The sequence below is a fragment of the Epinephelus lanceolatus genome, chromosome 4, assembly GCF_041903045.1.
Source record: "Epinephelus lanceolatus isolate andai-2023 chromosome 4, ASM4190304v1, whole genome shotgun sequence".
Lineage (NCBI taxonomy): Eukaryota > Metazoa > Chordata > Actinopteri > Perciformes > Serranidae > Epinephelus > Epinephelus lanceolatus.
In genome coordinates, this window is record NC_135737.1 from 48,653,865 (window position 1) to 48,677,957 (window position 24,093).

Here is a 24,093-nt window from a genome sequence, read left to right on the forward strand (position 1 = left end):
ATGATGAACTCTACACAGGCTTCATATTTTACACTTGGTGCCTACTTTAACACCGGGGTACTGAAATACTTATACTTCATCCTTGTGATGATTTTATACATGTTGATTATCTGTGCCAACCTTGTGCTGATTGTGGTTATCTGTGTGAACAGAAGCTTACATGAACCTATGTACATGTTTCTGTGCAGCCTGTTTGTAAATGAACTGTATGGTAGTACAGGGTTGTTTCCATTGCTGCTGCTTCAGATCCTCTCTGACATTCACACTGTCTCTGCTTCAGCTTGTTTCCTGCAGATTTTCTGTCTGTACACGTATGCTTCTGTGGAATTTTTTAACTTAGCCATCATGTCTTATGACAGATATCTGGCTATCTGTTATCCTCTACAATATAAGACACATATGACACATAACAAAATTGCAGTACTTATTGCCCTGATATGGTTTTATTGTTCTGTTGTATGTTTTCTTCCAATGTGCTTAAGTGTCCCTTTACAGCTGTGTGGGAACATCATTAACAAAGTGTACTGTGACAACTACTCCATCGTCAAACTGGCGTGCTCTGACACAACAGTCAATAACATTTATGGACTTATTGCCACTTTTGTCACAATCTCTTGTCCTGTATCTTTGATTCTTTACACTTACACAAAGATCTTTAAAGTCTGTTTTTCTGGTTCTAAACACACGAGACAGAAAGCCATCAGTACGTGCACACCTCACCTCGCCTCTCTGCTCAACTTCTCCTTTGGGGCTTTCTTTGAAGTGTATCAGACCAGGTTTAATATGAACAGTGTACCAAATATGGTGCGAATATTTTTATCCTTATACTGGCTCACATGCCAACCTCTCTTTAACCCTGTCGTATACGGCCTGAATGTGTCCAGTATTCGTATCATATGTAAAAATCTGATTCATTTTAAAATGTAGACCACTAACATTCATCCCAGAGATTTGCTGATTTGAATCATGTAAAATTACCTGTTGTGTACAAGTGAAAAAGTTTTTTTTCCCCTCCAAATACAAGCAACATTTAGAATTATGAAACGTGACTTGCAGTATTTGATAGAAGAATGGAAAACAAAAGCCTTTGTTAATCAGCAGGACTTGTGTGTCAAGTACAGTTTGTGTCATACATTGATTTGTTACCTTTGAAAGTAAAAAGTTCTACAAAATAAATACTTCAAATGCCTTAAGTTTTCCTTTCTTTCTTCCGGGCCTTTTGGGAGCCAATAATGATAATAAATGATAGTAACTTTATTTGTATGAACAAGGTTACAAAGTGGTTCACAAAGTGCATGAAGATAAAATTGCAATAATTAAAATAATGTTAAGAGCAAAGAAAAATAGTGTGCACAGAGACAAAAATAGAACAAAACAAAACAAAACAAAAAAAGTTACAAATCACAAAAGTACAAATCAGGTATAAAAGGAAAAGCTGTCCTACAGAAATATGTTTCAAACAATGATTTAAAAAAAGGTCATGAGCTGGCAAGCCTAATGTCTTCAGGCAGAGAATTCCAGAGCCTCGGGGCCTTGATGGTCAGCTTTAGTTACCAGCCTTGATCTAGGGGCGACTAGTGAAGGCAGACTTGAGGATCTCAGGTCACAACTTGGAGCGTATGCAGTCAGAAGCTCAGCTATACAACTGGGGGCTAAATCATGTTGAACTTTAAAAGTTATTAAATAATCTTAAAATCAGTTCTGAAGTTGACTGGCACTGGAGGGAGGCTATGATCAGGGTGATATGCGACCTACGATTTTTTTCTTTGCTACTGAAGATTTACTGATGTAAACATGTAAACAATGTGTTACAGTAGTCAAGGTGTGAGAAAACAAAAGCACGAAGAAGCCTTTCTAGGTCAGGGAAAGACACAGCTGATTTAATGTTGATAATATTTCATAGGTGGAAGTCGCAGGATTTAATGAGATTATAGACATGTGGTTCAAAGTTCAATTGAGAATCAAAGTGATGCCTAAATTTCTCACTGTAGATTTTATATTGGTTGCTGGAGGACCAATAAAAGGTTGTCATTTGCTTGCTAGATGATCAGTTCCAAAGTTTATTCATTCTGTCTTGTCTGGGTTTGGCTGCAGAAATTTACAGGTCATCCATTTCTTAACAGCGGAGAAGCACTCTTTTACAGTGCTCACACAGCTAACGTTATCTGGCTTAACAGACAGGTAGATGTGCATGTCATTGATGTAACAGTGGTAGGATACCCCACTGACATGACTGATGATGCGTCCTAAAGCATATAAAGTGAAAACAAAATAGGACCAAGAGTACGTCCCTGTGGCACTCCACAAATCACTGGAGCTGAAGATGAAACAAAATTACAAATGGAAACAAATAAATATCTGAGAGATATGATTCAAACTATTTAAGAACAGTTCCAGATATATCCACACACCAACTTTATTGACAGTGTTGAACACAGCACCGAGGTCATGAGGCAATAAAATAAAACATTCCCCAGCATCAGCACCCATCAGTAAATCGTTAGTGACCCTTAGGAGAGCAGTTTCAGTGTTATGTTGTTTGCAATACGCAGACTGGAATTTATCAAGGATGTTATTATTGTTAACAAATAAGAGTTGAGTTAGTGCCACCTTTTCAAGAACTTCTGATAAGAAAGGCAGCTTAGAAATGGGCCTATAGTTCTGTGGATGAGCTTTATCAAGGTTTGGCTTTTTTAATAAAGGCTGAAATACAAATACAATGGTGGGGACACACCAATTACACTTGAATATATGAACCTGTGCAATGTGTTTCTGAGGACAGGTCCTGTTACCACATTATCTGTCATCTCATACCTTTGAACTCCTGACAGATGGCATTTATTACCTTGTTTAGAGCCGATGAGTGGGGACAGAGATGTTATATAGCCATCACACACTTACATACATTTGTGCATTATGGTTTTAAGATATTTGTTTTTAATTTTAGGAAGTCCCCCGGCAGACAAGGCCTATATCAGGCTAACTAGGGGCTGGTTCAAGATGAGCCTGAGCCAGCCCTGACTATAAGCTTTATCAAAGAGAAAAGTATTCAGTGTACTCTTAACTGTGGAGACAGTGTCTGCCTCTAGGACCAAAATTGAAAGATCAACCCTTTTTCCCATAGTTTAAGATATATCCTGAAATTTAGATTTTTTTTGAAAACCTTCACACATTTGTTTATACTTGGTGAATGGAAGAAGGAGTAGTGGACCACCACCACCATTGATGTTCTGGATGGGTTCAGGAGTCAGAGCCATAGTTTTAGTCTAAAATTAGCTCCTTCCACCTTTGCTCATGACGAGCTGCAGATGGTTGGAGACCAACAATAGTGTGTGGTTTTTTTTAATGGCAGTCTGGGACATGTCCAGCTGTGTTTGTTACAACCAAACTGGGTATTTTATTATTATTATTATGTATTGTAATCCTATCCCCTTACCCTGAACCAAATCATGATGATTTTCCTACCCTAACCAAGTGTTGTTTGTGCATTAACAACCACAGCGTTAACCACAGTTCTCACAACATAAAAAGAAATCTAAAGATATGTGAACATGTGTGCTGTGAAGGAACAAAGGAATCTAACATATCAGTGGTTTGCAGACAGTGCCAACATTAACTCTGGTTGTTAAATTGCCCTTTGTGTTTGCTACATGGGGTGAAAAATCAAAAATTGTAAACAACAGGCTCTCTGTAATGTTTAACTTTTTGCTAACTTTAATTAAACATGAGCATCAATCAGTGGGATCTTTCCTAATGAGGTCATCCTTCTGCTGTGGGTGTCCTCAAAAGTTTAAAAGAGGTTGAAGCAGAGTTTCAGTTCAGTTACGAGGGGTTCACAGTGTGACTGCAGCAGGTTAACAGGTGAATGTTCAAATGTACTCATCCAAAGTGTTATTTCTGACCACTTTAAAAAGTAAATGGTCTGTTTTGGGTTGTATTTTACAGTCAATCAATCAATCAATCAATTTTATTTATAAAGCCCAATATCACAAATCACAATTTGCCTCACAGGGCTTTACAACAGTACAGTTGTCTCTATGATAATGAATCTGTTCAGTGTAACTACGCAGACCTCTGTTTTTGTGTGTTTGATATTTCAGCTGCACATTGTGCCAAAATGCAAGTTTAAAGAAGTTTTCACAGATCTTTAAGAGAATGCAATAATTTTTGCTCTGTGTTCACAGAATAGATGTAGTGATCCTAAGGATCAAAGAGAGGATCATGATAAACTCTACACAGGGTTTGTTTTTTACACTTGACGCCTACTTTGACACAGGACTGCTCAAATACTTATATTTTGTAATTTTAATGTTTCTTTACATGTTGATTATCTGTGCCAACCTCCTGCTGATTGTGGTTATCTGTGTGAACAGAAGCTTACATGAACCTATGTACATGTTTCTGTGCAGCCTGTTTGTAAATGAACTGTATGGTAGTACAGGGTTGTTTCCATTGCTGCTGGGTCAGATCCTCTCTGACATTCACACTGTTTCTGCTGCAGTCTGTTTACTACAGACATTTTGCTTGTACTCTTATGGAGGTGTAGAATATTTAAACTTAGCCGTCATGTCTTATGACAGATATCTTGCTATCTGTTATCCTCTACAATATAATATGCAAATGACATCTCATAAGATTGCCGTGCTTATTGCGTTAACATGGTTAAACCCTTTGATAGTGTGCATTTGCATGACATTTATGACTTCCTCTTTACAGCTGTGTGGGAACATCATAAACAAAGTTTACTGTATCAACTACTCTGTTGTGAAGCTGGCATGCTTTGACACCAATGTCATTAATATTTATGGACTAATAACTACTTTTGGTACAATCTTTGGTGCTTTAATTTTAATCTGTTACACGTATATAAAGATCCTTAAAGTTTGTCTTTTGGGTTCTAAACAGACCAGACAGAAAGCTGTCAGTACCTGCACACCTCACCTTGCTTCCCTCCTGAACTTCTCTGTTGGAGCGAGCTTTGAAATATTACAGAGCAGGTTTGATATGAGCGGTGTGCCCAACATGTTGCGCATCTTTTTATCCTTATACTTTTTCACTTGCCCTCCACTCTTCAATCCTTTAATGTACGGCCTGAATCTGTCCAAAATCCGTGTCACATGTAAAAATCTGATTGCAAATATTCTCCGTCAAGGTTAAGTTGTCAAACAGATCAGCACGTCATCTCTGATGTAACCAGACCTGTAGTATGCTTATTTAGACACGTTCATTTTATTATAAAATGAAAAATAAAGTATATGAACTAATACTTTGATTTGAAATGTTTTGCTTTTGATGTTCACAATCCCAATGACAAATCTGTACAGAAACAGATTAAGAAAAGAGTGAAATGTATTTAAAAGCAGAATAGATTGTGATCAACAAACAACATGTGTAAGACATTTTGAGTCAGAGTGATAGTCCTAAAGTAGGTATTGATCACTGTCCAGCCTTTAGTCAAAATCAGTTATTTTAGATAATAATGATGCAAATGCTGCAGTTTGATACAGAAGTCAGAACTCCATCATAAATCAGTCAAACACACAGATCACAAGGTTATCAATCGCCTGAGAAGGACAGGTCTCTGTGGACTCATAATAATGTTTGGCAACCTTCTTTCACACAGAGATGGAGGAAGAGATGCACAGCAACAACTTAAATAACAATAATGACTATAACAACAATAATATAAATATGAAATATGATTATTAATAATAGTACAATGTGAGTGTATAATTATAATACAAATAATACTACTAATAATAAAACACTTGATTTATAGTGGTATGTAAACATTCAGTGAGAAGTAATGCCTGATTAGGTGTCCATGATAATTTTTTAAAGAGCACCCTGCAGCTAATCAAAACTGAGTATTCACCCAGACCATGGTATAATATCTGATAGTATACATATGTGACAATAATCATATGTGTATAATAACAGTAGAAGTATGACTAATGACTAATGATGGCAGCAGCAGCAGGAGGCATCTGGCAGGACCACGGCAGCAGCACAACCACACACGTCACGCTGTCCAGGCACCGCTGTGATATGAGTTAATCTGAGAGACAGTGGAGCACAAAGGCTCCGGAGAAGAAGCCGAGTTAGTGACATCCAGAATGGCCGAGTTAGCAAGATGCAGTAATAGAATGTGAATGTTAGCAGATGAAGACAGGGAGAGGGACAAAGGAGTTCAGTGTATCATATGAAGCCCCCCAGCGGACAAGGCCTACATCAGCCTAACTAGGGGCTGGTTCAAGACTAGCCTGAACCAGCCCCTAATGTTGGCACTGTCTGCAAGCTAGTGTACTCTTAACTGTGGAGACAGTGTCTGCCTCTTGGACAAAAATTGATCCAGAATATCAATGGTGGTGGTGGTCCACTACTCCTTCTTGCATTCACCAAGTATAAACAAATGCGTGAAGGTTTTCAAAAAGAATCTAAATTTCAGGATATATCTTAAACTATGGGAAAAAGGGTCGATCTTTCAGTTTTGGTCCTAGAGGCAGACACTGTCTCCACAGATTATTTTCTAATTCTAACCCAGTGTTTGTGCATAAACAACCACAATGTTCTCACAACAAAAAGAGAAATCTCAAGTTTGAACATATCAATAGCTTGCAGACAGTGCCAACATTAGTTCTGGTAGTTATTTTTAATGAGGGGAAAAAATCAAAAATTGTAAACAACAGGCTCTCTGTAATGTTTAACTGTTTTGCTAACTTTAATTAAACATGAGCATCAATCAGTGGGATCTTTCCTAATGAGGTCATCCTTCTGCTGTGGGTGTCCTCAAAAGTTTAAAAGAGGTTGAAGCAGAGTTTCAGTTCTTCATCTAAATCATCAACGTGTCTCTTAGACCCCATCCCAACTAGGCTACTTAAGGAGGTCTTTCCTTTCCTTTAGTTAACACTCTTATATTAGATATGATCAATATATCCTTATTAACAGGCTATGTACCACAGTCTTTTAAGGTAGCTGTAATTAAACCTCTCCTAAAAAAGCCCACCCTGGATCCAGAGGTGTTAGCCAACTATAGACCAATATCTAATCTTCCCTTTATGTCAAAGATCCTTGAGAAAGTAGTCGCAGACCAGCTGTGTGATTTTCTCCATGATAATAATTTATTTGAGGAATTTCAGTCAGGATTTAGAGTGCATCATAGCACTGAGACAGCACTAGTTAAAATTACAAATGACCTTCTGATTGCTTCAGACAAAGGACTTGTCTCTGTACTTGTTTTATTAGATCTTAGTGCGGCGTTTGACACTATTGACCATCAAATTCTACTGCAGAGACTGGATCACTTAATTGGCCTAAAAGGTTCAGCACTAAGCTGGTTTAAATCTTATTTATCTGATCGTTTTCAGTTTGTTTACGTTCATAATGAATCATCCTTACGTACCAAAGTTTGTTTTGGAGTTCCGCAAGGTTCTGTGCTCGGACCAATCCTATTTACTCTATATATGCTTCCTTTAGGTAACATCATTAGAAATCACTCTGTAAATTTCCATTGTTATGCAGATGATACTCAGTTGTATTTATCGATGAAGCCAGAAGAAAGTAATCAATTAACTAAACTCCATAACTGCCTTAAAGACATAAAAACTTGGATGAGCACCAATTTCCTGATGTTAAATTCAGACAAAACTGAAGTTATTGTTCTCGGCCCCAAACAACTCAGAGACTCTTTATCTGATGACATAGTTTCTCTAGATGGCATTGCTCTGGCCTCTAGCACTACCATAAGAAACCTCGGAGTAATATTTGATCAAGATTTGTCTTTTAATTCTCATTTAAAGCAAACCTCACGGACTGCATTTTTTTCATCTGCGTAACATTGTGAAAATTAGGCCTATCCTGACCCGAAAAGATGCAGAAAAATTGGTCCACGCTTTTGTTACCTCAAGGCTGGATTACTGTAACTCTCTATTATCAGGTAGCTCTAGTAAGTCCTTAAAAACTCTCCAGCTAATTCAGAATGCAGCAGCACGTGTACTAACAGGAACTAAGAAACAAGATCATATTTCTCCTGTTTTAGCTTCTCTGCACTGGCTCCCTGTAAAATCCAGAATTGAATTTAAAATCCTACTGTTAACTTATAAAGCTCTAAATGGTCAAGCTCCGTCATATCTTAGAGAGCTCATAGTGCCATATTATCCCACCAGAACACTGCGCTCTGAGAACGCAGGGTTACTCGTGGTCCCTAAAGTCTCCAAAAGTAGATCAGGAGCCAGAGCCTTCAGCTATCAGGCTCCTCTCCTGTGGAATCATCTTCCTGTTACGGTCCGGGAGGCAGACACCGTCTCCACATTTAAGACTAGACTTAAGACTTTCCTCTTTGATAAAGCTTATAGTTAGGGCTGGCTCAGGCTTGCCCTGTACCAGCCCCTAGTTAGGCTGACTTAGGCCTAGTCTGCCGGAGGACCCCCCCATAATACACCGGGCACCTTCTCTCTCTCTCTCTCTCTCTCTCGTATTCTATTACTGCATCTTGCTAACTCGGCCATTCTGGATGTCACTAACTCGGCTTCTTCTCCGGAGCCTTTGTGCTCCACTGTCTCTCAGAATAACTCATACCGCAGCGGTGCCTGGACAGTGTGACGTGTGTGGTTGTGCTGCTGCCGTGGTCCTGCCAGATGCCTCCTGCTGCTGCTGCCATCATTAGTCATTAGTCATACTTCTACTGTTATTATACACATATGATTATTGTCACACATGTATACTGCCAGATATTAATACATACTTTCAACATATTGTACCACAGTAGCCAGAACTATAACTATAATATTATTACTTTCAATAATGTTGTTGTAAGCTACTGTCATTACCTGCATCTCTCTCTCTCTGTCTCTCTCTCTCTCTCTGTCTCTCTCTGTCTCATTGTGTCATACAGATTACTGTTAATTTATTATGCTGATCTGTTCTGTACGACATCTATTGCACGTCTGTCCGTCCTGGAAGAGGGATCCCTCCTCAGTTGCTCTTCCTGAGGTTTCTACCGTTTTTTTCCCCATTAAAGGGTTTTTTTGGGGAGTTTTTCCTGATCAGCTGTGAGGGTCATAAGGACAGAGGGATGTCGTATGCTGTAAAGCCCTGTGAGGCAAATTGTGATTTGTGATATTGGGCTTTATAAATAAAATTGATTGATTGATTGTTTACAAGGGGTTCACAGTGTGACTGCAGCAGGTTAACAGGTGAATGTTCAAATGTACTCATCCAAAGTGTTACTTCTGACCACTTTAAAAAGTAAATGGTCTGTTTGGGGTTGTATTCTACAGTTTTCTCTATGATAATGAATCTGTTCAGTGTAACTACGCAGACCTCTGTTTTTGTGTGTTTGATATTTCAGCTGCACATTGTGCCAAAATGCAAGTTTAAAGAAGTTTTCACAGATCTTTAAGAGAATGCAATAATTTTTGCTCTGTGTTCACAGAATAGATGTAGTGATCCTAAGGATCAAAGAGAGGATCATGATAAACTCTACACAGGGTTTGTTTTTTACACTTGAAGCCTACTTTGACACAGGACTGCTCAAATACTTATATTTTGTAATTTTAATGTTTCTTTACATGTTGATTATCTGTGCCAACCTCCTGCTGATTGTGGTTATCTGTGTGAACAGAAGCTTACATGAACCTATGTACATGTTTCTGTGCAGCCTGTTTGTAAATGAACTGTATGGTAGTACAGGGTTGTTTCCATTGCTGCTGCTTCAGATCCTCTCTGACATTCACACTGTCTCTGCTTCAGCTTGTTTCCTGCAGATTTATTGTGTACACACTTACGGAGGTGTTGAATATTTAAACTTAGCCGTCATGTCTTATGACAGATATCTTGCTATCTGTTATCCTCTGCAGTATAACACACGGATGACATCTACCAAGATTATCATGTTGATCACTGTATCATGGCTGCAGCCTTTTTTTGCATGTGTTGTCATGATATTTATGACTTCCTCTTTACAGCTGTGTGGGAACATCATTAACAAAGTTTACTGTGATACCCACTCTGTAGTCAAGCTGGCATGTGATGACACCAAAGTAAATAACATTTTTGGACTCATTGCCACATTTGGTACAATCTTTGGTGCGTTAATTTTAATTATTTACACTTACGTGAACATATTTAAAGTGTGTTTTTCTGGTTCTAAACAGACCAGACAGAAAGCTGTCAGTACCTGCACACCTCACCTTGCTTCCCTCCTGAACTTCTCTGTTGGAGCGAGCTTTGAAATATTACAGAGCAGGTTTGATATGAGCGGTGTGCCCAACATGTTGCGCATCTTTTTATCCTTATACTTTTTCACTTGCCCTCCACTCTTCAATCCTTTAATGTACGGCCTGAATCTGTCCAAAATCCGTGTCACATGTAAAAATCTGATTGCAAATATTCTCCGTCAAAGTTAAGTTGTCAAACAGATCAGCACGTCATCTCTGATGTAACCAGACCTGTAGTATGCTTATTTAGACACGTTCATTTTATTATAAAATGAAAAATAAAGTATATGAACTAATACTTTGATTTGAAATGTTTTGCTTTTGATGTTCACAATCCCAATGATAAATCTGTACAGAAACAGATTAAGAAAAGAGTGAAATGTATTTAAAAGCAGAATAGATTGTGATCAACAAACAACGTGTGTAAGATATTTTGAGTCAGAGTGATGGTCCTTAAGTAGGTATTGATCACTGTCCAGCCTTTAGTCAAAATCAGTTATTTTAGATAATAATGATGCAAATGCTGCAGTTTGATACAGAAGTCAGAACTCCATCATAAATCAGTCAAACACACAGATCACAAGGTTATGAAACGCCTGAGAAGGACAGTTCTCTGTGGACTCAGAATAATGTTTGGCAACCTTCTTTCACACAGTGCACAAGATGGAAAATGATTGGGTCAAGTTACATTAGAGAGATGAATGAGTAAAGAGAAATATACATGTCTGTGGTAATGTCTGAGAAACTTTGATTAGAAACATGCACCACTCAGGCACAGTGTCAACTGACATGACACAACCTCAAAGTGGATTCTTCTTTTTCCCCCAGACCTTTGTGGCCGTGGGTCCTTGCATCAAATCCAAGTTTTAAGACCTTTATTATTTTAGTTTTGTGCCTCTGTGTTGCATCTACTACATAAATGTGTTTAATCAAATTACCGTCCAACAAATTTGGGCTGAGGCTATACCTCAGCATAGAAAAACTCTGCACACTGCACAGAGAGCAAGAGGAACTGGAGTTAATGAGACCCAGTAGCTGATTTCAGCGCTGATGCTCCATAACAGATAATACAGCCATGGTTAAAACTATAAACTAAAGGGTCGCCCCATAGTATGAAGTTAAATATGACACTTTCCAGTTCAACATATCAGTGCCTTGTTCATGTTCGGTGCTCATCTAAGCACAGCATCATTGTAGTTTACATTTTAGTGAGTGAGGTGTGTTTTCATGTCCATTAGATCTGTTGGCCATGAATACGGTTAATTGCTTCTAGCAAAGGGTTTTCTGGGAGGTGTCAGGCCTGTTTTTACCCAGATCTCTTTTCACTTTTGGAGTACAAATAAGTTTAAATGTGTAGTGCCAGCCTGTTCTCATTATGAAGTTCAGTGTCACATACTGGCCTCAAAACCCACCTTTTGCAGTGGTCTGATTTGTCGCCAGGCATAGTCACTTTGCAACATGGCCCTGGAGCCTCGTGTTCACCTCTAATGTAGAGCCAAATCATGATGGGGTTTTTTTTGTTTGCTTGTTTTTCATCGACCTAACCATGTGCTTTGTTGCCTAAATACAATCAAGTGCTTGAAGTGTTGATTTTGGTTGTAGCATCCCTGAATGTCAACAGCAGATGCAGGAGGATACTTGGCACCTACTATGTAATGTCAAAGTCCACTGACAAAGTGGCAATATGTGATGACGTGGGATGAGAACTCACTGGTAGTGCATAACGCCTGATGTTCCTTGCTTCCACAAGCCTTACCGCTAACCTTTTTCACCTCTCCCCATGTTTTAATGCAGTGAGATTATCCAGGTTGAAAGGAACGTCTCGTCATTGGGACACTATATGTGATATGTATACATTCTGTAAGAAGTAATGCCTGACAAGATGTCCATGATCAGTTTTTAGTGGACACTCTGCAGCCAATCAGAACCAAGTATTCACCCAGACCATGGTAAAATATATGATAGTATATACACTGCTCAAAAAATAAAGGAAAAACCTAAATCACACATCCCAGATCTCGATGAATGAAATATTCCGATGAAAATCTTTATTGATTACATAGTGTAATTCGTTGAGAACAAAATAATGTAGGAACAATCCATGGAAACCAAAATCATTAACTCATTTGGGACTGGATTCAGAATCATACCCAAAATCAAAGTGGAAAAATCAGATCATCAGATCCAACTTTTGTGAATTTTCCCAGGACAACTCATAATGTGGCTCAGTAGTGTGTATGGCCTCCACGTGCCTGTATACATTCCCTACAACGTCTGGGCATGCTCCTGATGAGACCACGGATGTTCTCCTGGGGGATCTCCTCCCAGACCTGGATCAGGGCATCAGTCAGCTCCTGGACAGTCTGTGGTGCGATGTGGCAATGGTAGATGCTACGATACATGATGTCCCAAAGGTGCTCAATTGGATTCAGGTCTGGGGAACAGGCGGGCCAGTCAATAGCATCAATGCCTTTGTCATCCAGGAACTGCTGACACACTCCAGCCACATGAGGCCGGGCATTGTCATGCATCAGAAGGAACCCAGGGCCCACTGCACCTGGTCTGACAATCTCATCCCGGTACCTATCAGCAGTCAAAGTACTGACTTTAGTTGTTCTTTTATCTCAGACATGTTAGAATGTTACATACCTTGACATGTTTCGGCGTAAACTTCCGCCTTCCTCAGAAGTGTCACTTGGTGGTGGTTGTGACGCGTCTTTATAAGCTGATCAGTCAATCAGCTGATATTAGGGAGACGTGATCGTCCTGTCAGTTTTGACGTCCCTGTTCATCATCCCTGGGCCCCGCTTCCTTATTTACGCACGGTCACGCCTCCTTTGTGACACGTCTTTATCAGCTGATCTGTCAATCAGCTGATAAAGACGTGTCACAACCACAGACTATAAAATAATGGACGTAGTCACCGTGACATCACCCATCCATTTCTGAAGAGTGGATTTGAAGCTCAAAATACTTCGCTCTGGACGTCGCCATCTTGGCAGTGCCTGACTCCGCCCAACTCCCGGACAATCAAAAATGGGCAAAGAGGCGGGCCGAAGGAAGCCTGGTTGCCTAAACATGCCCACCTCGCTCGGCCCTACTAAGTTAGCTAAGGCTAACAAGCTAGGCTAACAAGCTATGAGGCTAAGAAGCTACGCTTCTTTGGCTAGCCCTGTGGTGTTGTCTGCTCCCGCTTGGTGCCAGCTTCCCTGCAGCTCCCTCACGAAACTTGAGGTAAGTTGAGTTTAGCTGAAACTAACGTTATACAACAAACCTTGAAACAATGATTCAGCTGTTATCTTAAAAAAAAACAAAAAAAACGCTTCAACTTTTTTTTAAATATATAACGCTAATAATTTATTACACTCATTTTACTTTCATATGCACAGTGTGGATCATTGGTCACAGCTATGTCCGGCGTGGTGGCGTGGTCTGCAGAGACCTTGGGAATCACCCTCAGCATGCTGGGCGTCCGTGTCTGCTGGTTTGGCTGGGGTGGACTGCAGTGGAGAGGCCTTTTCTCCTTCTTTTCCCACTCCCTGCGAGGAAGAGCAGCACCAGATGTCCTCTTCATCCACTGTGGTGGCAATGACATGGGGAAGGTCAGCAGTGTCAAGCTGGTCAGCATGATGAAGGACGACCTGCACCAGCTTCACCTCCAGCATCCTGGCATTAAGATAACATTTTCTTCATTGGCCCAAAGGTGCAGGTGGGAGGCTGGTGGCAATCCAGCAAAGATTGATAAGGCCAGGAAATGTGTTTACAGTGTTATGGCTGTGAGGGTCCAAAGGACACATTCATCTCACACCTAGGAGAAATTATATGTTTTTAAAGTAAATTAGTTAATTGTCTTAAACGCAGTGAACTGCTTACAGTTGGCTGTCACTGCTTTTGAATTTGGGCTTTAGGACACATTTTGTTAGGCCTGATCATAGCCCAGACTGTCATGGCTAATGTTGAGTTTTTGATATTCATCTATAACTTGTTTAAAGTTTCAATAAATTCTATTTATATTTGCACTCCTTTTGTCTTTGTTACTGACTGAATGTTGTATTTCACAATCAAATCTGACTGTCAATTGAAAGGACAAACAAATCATACACTACAGATAAAACATTAAGCATTAATGTTTAACATTGTCACTGACAAAAAATTAAGCAGTCCATTTCTGTGTGGTCCTGATTATTTTAACTTTGTATTTGAAGATAACTAAGCACCTTACACCCAGCAGCAGAGCCTGAGAAGATTTTGGAGAGTAACCTTTGTTTGCTGCTCTGTTAGAAGTCTAGTTGTAACACAAAAGAATGTGACTGGATAAAAGGGCTCAAAGTGAAAAACAAAGAATTAGCTGGACACAATAGTTTTGAAGCCCCCAAGGAGGTATCACTTGTTCACTATGTTGCCAACTCTGAGAGGGTCTTCCTCAGGCAAATGTATTGTGACGTCTTTATAGTGAGGCAAACAGAAAGATAATCAGCCAATTATGTGTTACGTTTTTTAGCCTCACTACACAATACCCACAGAACCTTCTCATATGTCACTACGTCACAAATAAATAATACCTCCTACGGGACTTAAAGGGACATTGTGTAATCAAAAAGGCAACGTGACCGGCGAATTAAACAAACAAGGGTCAGCATTGGGGTCGCCTTTCCCAGGTATAGAGAGCTGCTGAGGGAGAATGGTAATGCAATCACAGGCCAGCGCCGCTGTTGGCTGTTAGCTGCTGTTAGCTGCCAGTCGCTAACAGCCTCATCCCTCTCCTCGCATCACTGCACCGCTGTTAGCTGTTAGCCGCTGTTAGCCGCTGGCCTATGATTGTATTACCTTTCTCCTTCAGCAGCTCTCTCCACCTGGGAAAGGCAACCCCAATGCTGACCCTTGTTTTTTTAATTCGCCGGTCACGTTGCCTTTTTGATTCCCTTTTGCACTTTCTTGGCGACGAGGATTCCGTCTCCCGTGATGCTGCATATGCATGATCCTGCATTATGCTCAAAGAGTGGGACTGTGTTATGCGGCAGTAGTGCTGCTAGCCACTAACAGCTGTTAGCGACGCAGTAATGCGAGGAGAGGGATGAGGTGTGTGAGGTTGAGCCACTTGTCAGTTGTCAAAGGACAAGACGTGATTGGTTTGTTTCAATTTACATCCGCCCCAACAGTCCTACGTTGTAAACACAGCCAGCATGGTGAGGAGGGGGTTTGTCAACTCGCGTCGCGTGTGTCTGTGTAGCAGCCTGAATGAATACTCCATGTAGTATCAGATGACATGGTTTCATCAGTGTTATCATAGCTTTTTGGTACACAGCGGCTACAGCAATACGTGTTTGAAACAGTGAGGCGCTAGAGTGCGCCATCTGTTTGAATACAATATATGATTTCAACGTTAGATGGGAGAAATTCCTACACACTGTGGCTTTAAAACTATTCAGTGTGCAGATATTTCCTTGTTTTTCACAAAAGGAGAATAGTTTCTCAGTGAAATTTTCTTCATTTGTCTTAAAGAAATGTTCAAACAAAACCAGCACATAACATCAGCTTTTCATTTTTTTACATTCTGCTAAGATAAATGCAAACTTGGGTAAATGTTAAGACATAAATGAAAACATTAAGATGCCATTAATAACTATTATATTTTGTTAATGGTTTAAATCACCACTATATTTCCAATCATCACAGGAAACTGATGAAAGACAGCTTTCAAAAAATTTGCTTTTACTCTAAAGTAAATTTTGTCTGATCCATTTTATATAAACAAAAGTTATAACCATTACACAAACAGTTTAACAAAATTAAGTCAAAGCTTGCATTCATGAAATCATCACTATTAAAAGGTTACAAAAAGTACACATGAAATTAATGAAAAGATTTATAACAGTAATTATAAAACCTATGGATTAGGACCCAGTGTCATAATTTGCAAAATCTTAATTTCTTGTGAAACAACCTCTTTACTGTGGAGTAAACATCACATTGGTCGAGGCGTTGTAACTTTCCTCAAGTGTCCTACGTGAGAGAAAGATGACAGGTTAAAAACACAGGTTGAAAACACTGACTACAGCCTGTCTTGGTTAAAAGCCCACTCACCACCAAAATGATCTTATTGCTGAGTAAGTGGCTGTCATTCATAAAATAGTTTTGTGTTTAAGTTCTGTGGATATTCGACTTTATATTTGAATGTGATTTTAAATTTAACTGTACTATCAAGACAAGTGGAGTATGAATGTACAGTATGCAATTCATCCACATTAAAATAATTGTTGCTATCAAAAGGAAACTGAACTGTTCTCAAAGCTCACTGCCACTGTGGAATCATGCTACGTTCGGCTGTCTCATTATGAGAATATTTTATTCCACTGGTTCTTCACAGACTGTGTGTGGGGAAAAAGGTAGTAGTTCTCACTTTGATAAAGGGTCTTTGCATAAAAGGCACTAAAATGTTAAAGTTGGTAAATACATGTCATGTTCCTTAATTGATAAAATCTTCATTTGGCCTTTTGCATCAGGGGAACACTAAACTGCACTGGTGTGTCAGTAATTTCACCATATCAGTACTAGTACAGAGCAAGCTGTGCCCTAATCGAGTACTTAGTAATGTATGACAATTAGTAATTTATGTAATGCATTTAAATGTATTATGGACAATAATTCATCATTTTAAACTAATAAGTTTCTTGACTCTTTGTGAGGTACTGTATGAAAAAAGGTGTCTTTATCCTGGAGTCAGTGCTGAAGTGATGACTCTCAAAGTGTTCACTGCACAGACAGGAAGTCTTGTTTGGACTCCAGTTCTGTCTCCTCGTGTTGAGTGTCCACTGGTCCAGTCTCTCTGGGTCACCTAGAGGAAAACTTTACACAGACAAATAGATATTAAAAGTAATATATGTGTTAGCTACCTACTTCACAGACACCTTAACATGCAAACAGTACAACTTAAATTACTTCAGTGTTCAACTGATCATAATCAGTTTATTTAAGCAAAACAAAAAGGTGGTGGCCATCACAGTCCTCATATTCTGTCTGTGCATTATCTATTGTTGTGTAACTACAGGCCTACAGACCTTTATCATACACTAATCTTATTAATATTTTATATGTGACAGTCAAATGTCACATTAGTTTTTTTTAATTACGTTACACACCTTATTGTAATTTCACACAGTTCGCCACTTTTTAATTTACATACACAAGTATAGCCTTAATGTAACGTTAACGTTACACTGCTCACATGACAACGTTAACATTGCATCACGTTAGCTAACTAACGTGATGGACCTTTATTTTCAAACCTCACACAGCTTCAGCCTTTTGTTCAAAATATTCTAACACTTCTCTGTCAGGCTCTGACTTCGATGCATCCCCGGACTGGCGTCTTGCTCGAAGGCTAACCGTTAGCTAGCTGGTTAGCTAGTTAACGAGCTAAGCTTGTGTTGTATCGTATTGTCTGTGGCTCTGTAACTTGATGTGGATGTTGCTGCTGTGATACAGGTCGCACTTGAAAATGAGACCTCCGGTATCAACGTGATTTTACATGTCCTAAATAAAGGCTTAATAATATAATAATAAGCTGACAAGCTAGGTGGTGACCGTAGTGACCACAGACGCCGATACCCGCTAATTAGTGCTAACATATAAACATAAATAAAATAATACTAGAATTTCTGAATTTCACTTACCAAAAAACCTGGAGCACAGACTTCTTGGACGGTCTGTTGGTATAATTAATCAAACAGCAAGCCATATTACTCCAATATTTGCCTGAAAAAATATCCAAAAGGCACAAACACGGCTGAGAGGACAAGTTCAATGCCTTGAACATGGGCACGAATTGGCTGAGCTGATGCCGAGCAGACAGCCGAGTCTGAGCTCAGCTCTGCCGAGCAGCGAATAGGCTAGTTAGCATGCTAGTTAGCCACCCACGATGGTGCGACCTGTCACTCAGTGTGACCACGCCCTTAATTATGCGCAGTTTCAAACCTTAATAACATTTAAACGGAAGAGTTATAAAAAAATTCATCCCCCCCACAGTTGTCATGAAAGGGGACATTAACTATAGAGACCAAAACCATTTTTTGTACCAGGCTGTAAACATGTTTATTTCTGCTCTAAAGTTGGGCATTTTAACATGGTGGTCTGTGGGAATTGACTCACTTCCGGAGCCAGCCTCAAGTGGACAGTCAGTGAACTGCAGTTTTTGGCACTTCCGCATTGGTCTCACTCGTCTCCCCCGGAGGTTGGGGCTTGGTCACAACCACCACCAAGTGACAGTTGTCAAGGTATGTAACATCCTAATACATGTCTGAGATAAAAGAACAACTAAAGTCATTATCAGAAACTGAAGACATAATGAACACCATTGAACTAGCAGTCAGGGTACCTCTGGCTAGCACATGGAGGTCTGTGTGACCCTCCAAGGATATGCCTCCCCAGACCATCACTGACCAACCACCAAACTGGTCATGCTGGAGGATGTTGCAGGCAGCAGCAGCGTTCTCCATGGCGTCTCTAGACTCTGTCACATCTGTCACATGTACTCAGTGTGAATCTGCTCTCATCTGTGAAGAGAACAGGGCGCCAGTGGCCAATCTGTCGATTTTGGTGTTCTCTTGCAAATGTCAGTCAGGGTGCACGGTGTTGGGCTGTGAGCACAGGCCCCACTTGTGGATGTCGGGCCCTCATGCCACCCTCATGGAGTCTGTTTCTGACAGTTTGGGCAGAAACATGCACATAAGTGGCCTGTTGGAGGTCATTTTGTAGGGCTCTGGCAGTGCTCCTCGTATTCCTCCTTGAACAAAGAAGCAGATAGCGGTCCTGCTGCTGGGTTCTTGCCCTCCTACGGCCCCCTCGACCTCTCCTGGTGTACTGGCCTGTCTCCTGGTGTCTCCTCCATGCTCTTGACACTGCTGGGAGACACAGCAAACCTTCTGGCCACTGTGCGTATGGATGTGCTATCCTGGAGTAGCTGCACTACCTGAGCCACTTCTGTGGGCTGCAGATACTGCCTCATGATACCACTAGTGGTGAGGGCACTGGAAAAAAAACTAGCCAAAAATCAACCAGAAAAGGTGCAGAGAGGGAAATGGTCTGTGGCCACCACCAGCAAGCAGGTTGTCTTGGTAATTGCCTCTCCTTTCCACCTGTTGTCTGTCCAATTAGCACAACAGCAGGTGAAATTGATTCACAATCAGTATTGCTTCCTAACTGGACAGGCTGATATCCCAGGAGTTTGATTGAATTTGAGTTACACTGTGATGATTATGTGTTCCCTTTGTTTTTTTGAGCAGTGTATATATGTGACAATAATAATCATATGTGTATAATGACAGTAGAAGTATGACTAATGATAACAGCAGCAGTAGGTGGCATCAGGCAGGACCACGGCAGCAGCACAACCATGACCAACGATTCAGGTGTAGCTTTGATACAAGGGAACCTGCGAGACAGTGGAGCACAAAGGCTCCGCAGAAGAAGCTGAGGTAGTGACATGCAGTAGACCCGAGTTAGTGACATGCAGTAGAGCAAAGTTAGTGACATGCAGTAATAGGATGTGAATGTTGACAGAGAGGAGGAGAAAGGAGTTCAGTGTATCATATTAAGTCCCCCGGCAGACAAGGCCTATATCACCCTAACTAGGGCCTGGTTCAAGATAAGCCTGAGCTAGCCCTTACTATAAGAGCCAGCCCAAACTATAAGAGCCAGCCCTAACTATACGAGTCAGCCCTGACTGTAAGAATCAGCCCAAACTACGAGAGCCGGCCCTAACTATAACAGCCAAGCCAAAACTATAAGAGACAGCCCTAACTATAAGAGTCAGCCCTAACTATAAGAGCCGGCCCTAACTATAACAGCCAAGCCAAAACTATAAGAGACAGTCCTAACTATAAGAGTCAGCCCTGACTGTAAGAATCAGCCCTAACTATAAGAGCCAGCCCTAACTATAACAGCCAAGCCAAAACTATAAGAGACAGTCCTAACTATAAGAGTCAGCCCTGACTGTAAGAATCAGCCCTAACTATAAGAGCCGGCCCAAACTATAAGAGCCGGCCCTAACTATAACAGCCAAGCCAAAACTATAAGAGACGGTCCTAACTATAAGAGTCAGCCCTGACTGTAAGAATCAGCCCTAACTATAAGAGCTGGCCCTAACTATAACAGCCAAGCCAAAACTATAAGAGACAGTCCTAACTATATGAGTCAGCCCTGACTGTAAGAATCAGCCCTAACTGTAATGGCCAGTCCTAACTTTAAGGATCAGCCCTAATTATGAGAGGTAACCCTAACTATATGTGCTATCCCTGGCTGTAAGAGCCAGGCCTAACTTTAAGGGCTAGCCCTTACTATAAGAGCCAGCCCTAACTATATGGGCCACTCCTAATTGAAATAGGAAGATGGTTCCACAGGAGAGGAGCCTGATAGCTGAAGGCTCCCACTCCTGTTCTACTTTTGGAGACTTTAGGGACCACGAGTAACCCTGCGTTCTCAGAGCGCAGTGTTATGGTGGGATAATAGGGCACTATGAGCTCTCTAAGATATGACGGAGCCTGAACATTTAGAGCTTTATAAGTTAACAGTAGGATTTTAAATTCAATTCTGGATTTTACAGGGAGCCAGTGCAGAGAAGCTAAAACAGGAGAAATATGATCTCTGCTCTTAGTCCCCATCAGTACATGTGCCATGGCAGTCTGGATCAGACTTGTTAGGGCAACCTGATAATAATGAATCGTAGTAATCCAGTCTAGAAGTAACAAATGTGTAGACTTGTTTTTCTGCATCTATTTTGAGCCAGGATAATTTTTGCAATATTAAGTAGATGAAAGAACGCAGTCCGTGAAGTTTGCTTTATGTGGGAGTTAAAAGACAAATCTTGATCATATATGACTTGTGATTCCTTTTGTTGGTGCTGGAGGCCAGAGCAATGCCATCTAGAGAAACTATGTCCTCTCGTTTTGGAGGTGTTTGATGCCATGTACAAGGACCTGAGTTGTGTCTGAGGTTAACATCAGGAAAATACAGCTCAACTAGGATTTTATGTCCTAAAGACATGCTTATATTTTAGTTAACTGACTAGCGTGGGACTGTTGAGTTTCCTCACAAAGAGTAGTCATATTGAAAGCCAATTTATGTGTGAGTATATGTGTATGTGATATGTGTTGCAAAAGTGTCTGGGTTAGTACAGAGGATGTTCAGTTGCATGCAAGACTCTGTTTGTGTAAAGCATTCAGCATAAACTTAGGTTTGGTGATGCTAGCTAACCACTAACTACAAAAAAGATCACAACAATTGCTAAAGGTTTACAGTCCTTGTTGGTGCAATGGTCAGGACTGGAATGTCGTCATTTAAGGGGCAAGGCCACTTGGCCTTTCGTGTTGTCAATTTTTAGGGCAGCAAGGCCATAAAATAAAACAATGATTTTAAGTCCATGTCCATAATGAATTTAATTTCAGGACTAAAGACGTTTAACTATCTGTGAAATGAATAAATAAAACAAGCTCAAGTAATAATAATAAGTTTAATAAGTAATAATGTGATTTATTTAATAGCACTAATAAACCTAATGTGTTTTAAATATAGAACAACCAGGTTTATGTATTTATAAGCAAACAATCTATTTTGAGTGTACATGATAAACTGATTCACTGAGCAAGACTGGCTTACACTTATTTCTGTTGTGTTGTTAGATACCTAACAAACAAACAAACTGCAGCAGGACTATTCAATTACTATTTCAACTGGGCCACATTTCAAAACCAGATCATGTCGATTGGCCACATTTTTAGCAGCGAGCAACCGATCCACTTTTTTTTTCATATATATATATATATATATATATATATATATATATATATATATATATATATTTCTATACAGACATGGCCCTCCTCAACATGATGCAGAAACAGACTAAAAGAGCTGTCAATGCACAGAAGCATAATAAGTGACATTAACAGTATCTAACAACACACACTATCTCTCTACCAGCATCTCCCTCTCTCCTCTCCTCCACACACATACATGCACACACCTCACTTCCTGATGCTTTTCTTATAGGTCAGTTACACAGGATATAGTTTTATACAGTCCATGGCAGCAACAGCCATGTTTACAACAACAGAGTCACTATTTAAAACCCAATAATATCTGACTGGAATATAAATATTCCTCCTGACATCACAATACTGAGTGAAGAAAATCACGTTATCTCAGCATGAAGACAAACATCAGTATCAGTTATTCATCCTGCTCTCTGTCCATCCTCTACTGAGGATACTCTGTCTGCAGGTCGCTGCCTCAGGTACATGTTCAGATAAAGTGTTAGCCTACATACAGACAGCTTTAATTTAGTTTGTCTTTAACAGTTTGCTGTTAGCCTCGCGAGCACAATGTGCTTGTGTCAACCGCGATCATAAATCATAGAGTGGGTTGAAATATGGCTTTCTACATGCTGATCACATGTATTGATAAAGTATTGACTTGGCTGCCAGAGGTTTTATAACACTTACAGTAACAATTGTAGTTGTCATCAACTGAAGTAATCTTGAAGTTATATACCTTTCATCTGCACCGTGGCCTCTCTGCTGTTGTCCGACTTCACTCTGTTGAGTGTGTGTGTGTGTGTGTGTGTGCGTGCGTGCATGCGTGTGTGTGTGTCCATAGGTAACTTTGTGTCCTCGTCCACTCCGCTGTTATATGGGGTGCCCCAGGGCTCAATCCTTAGTCCCATTCTTTTCTCATTGTATATGCTTCCCTTTGGCCAGATAATCAGTCGCTTTGGTTGTGTGACCTGTCATTGCTATGCGGATGGCACTCAGCTATATTTTTTCAGTAAACCCAGATGATCTTAGCAACCTAAACACTCTCCACAACTGTTTAGCTGCAATAAAGGACTGGATGTCTGTCAACTTTCTTCAGCTAAATTCTGACAAAACTGAGCCTCTCATTTTTGGCCCGAATATACTGCTAAAGGCATCTTTCAGCATACTGGCCCACTTGCCCCCTATGTCAAAACTAACACTAGGAATCTTGGCATTACATTTGACCCTTAATTGAAACTTGAACAACATGTCAATAAAATGATTCAATCCTGCTTTTTTTCAACTCAGGAACATTGCAAAAATCAGACCGTTATTGTCAGCCTCTGACTTGGAACATATCATTCATGCCTTCATTTTTTCCTGTCTCGATTACTGCAACTCCCTTTTCACCTGCCTTAGCCGAGCTGACCTGTCACTTATCCAGCTTGTACAAAATGCAGCAGCGAGGCTATTAACTAGGACTGGCCGTAGATCCCACATCACTCCTGTTTTAGCCTCACTGCATTGGCTGCCAGTGAAGCTCAGGATTCATTTCAAGATTCTTTTAATCACCTATAAGGCCTTACACGGTTTAGCTCCCACCTATATTTCCGAGCTACTAAGCCCACATACTACCGAGTGGTCACTTAGGTCTTCCAACCAAAACATGTTGGCCATACCATGTGCCAAACTAAAAACCAAAGGTGACTGTGCTTTTGCTGCCTTGTCACCCAGACTTTGGAACAACCTCCCCACTTCCATTAGATCAGCTGAGTCTGTTGACTGTTTCAAAAAACACCTAAAAACCTATTTTTTTTAAAATGGCTCACTCATAACATTCGATAAATTCAAATGTATACTCTGAATGATGACTGCATGCTTGCTGTGCTAGTATATGTGTGTGTTGTCTGTATGTGTTCTTGAATGTGTCTTTTATGGTCTTGGGGTCCTCTTTTCTTTGTGTCTTAATTTCAATGTAAAGCACTTTGTAACCTGCGTTAAAAAACGTGCTATAAAAATAAAGTTTTACTTACTTTCTTACTATAGCCTGTCTGAGTGGTTCATGCCAGGCTCGAATCAAACCCACC

The 24,093-nt window shown here is 40.2% G+C and overlaps 3 protein-coding genes across 3 annotated transcripts; all 3 read left to right on the forward strand.

The window, feature by feature from the left end:
- LOC117259350 (olfactory receptor 11A1-like) lies at positions 1-927 on the forward strand. Its single transcript, XM_033630631.1, has one exon. It carries the CDS (start codon positions 1-3, stop codon positions 925-927), a length of 927 nt encoding a protein of 308 aa, XP_033486522.1.
- Positions 928-4,221: 3,294 nt separating this feature from the next.
- LOC117259251 (olfactory receptor 10A6-like) lies at positions 4,222-5,157 on the forward strand. The gene has a single exon (XM_033630496.2). The coding sequence runs from the start codon at positions 4,222-4,224 to the stop codon at positions 5,155-5,157; it is 936 nt and encodes a 311-aa protein (XP_033486387.2).
- A 4,313-nt stretch (positions 5,158-9,470) lies between these two features.
- LOC117259250 (olfactory receptor 10A6-like) lies at positions 9,471-10,406 on the forward strand. The gene has a single exon (XM_033630495.2). It carries the CDS (start codon positions 9,471-9,473, stop codon positions 10,404-10,406), a length of 936 nt encoding a protein of 311 aa, XP_033486386.2.
- Positions 10,407-24,093: the final 13,687 nt, after the last annotated feature.

Excerpts from the sequence above, each read along its gene's own strand:
- LOC117259350 (XM_033630631.1), top strand. The coding sequence starts at position 1 with ATGATGAACTCTACACAGGCTTCATATTTTACACTTGGTGCCTACTTT.
- LOC117259250 (XM_033630495.2), top strand. The coding sequence starts at position 9,471 with ATGATAAACTCTACACAGGGTTTGTTTTTTACACTTGAAGCCTACTTT.
- LOC117259251 (XM_033630496.2), top strand. The coding sequence starts at position 4,222 with ATGATAAACTCTACACAGGGTTTGTTTTTTACACTTGACGCCTACTTT.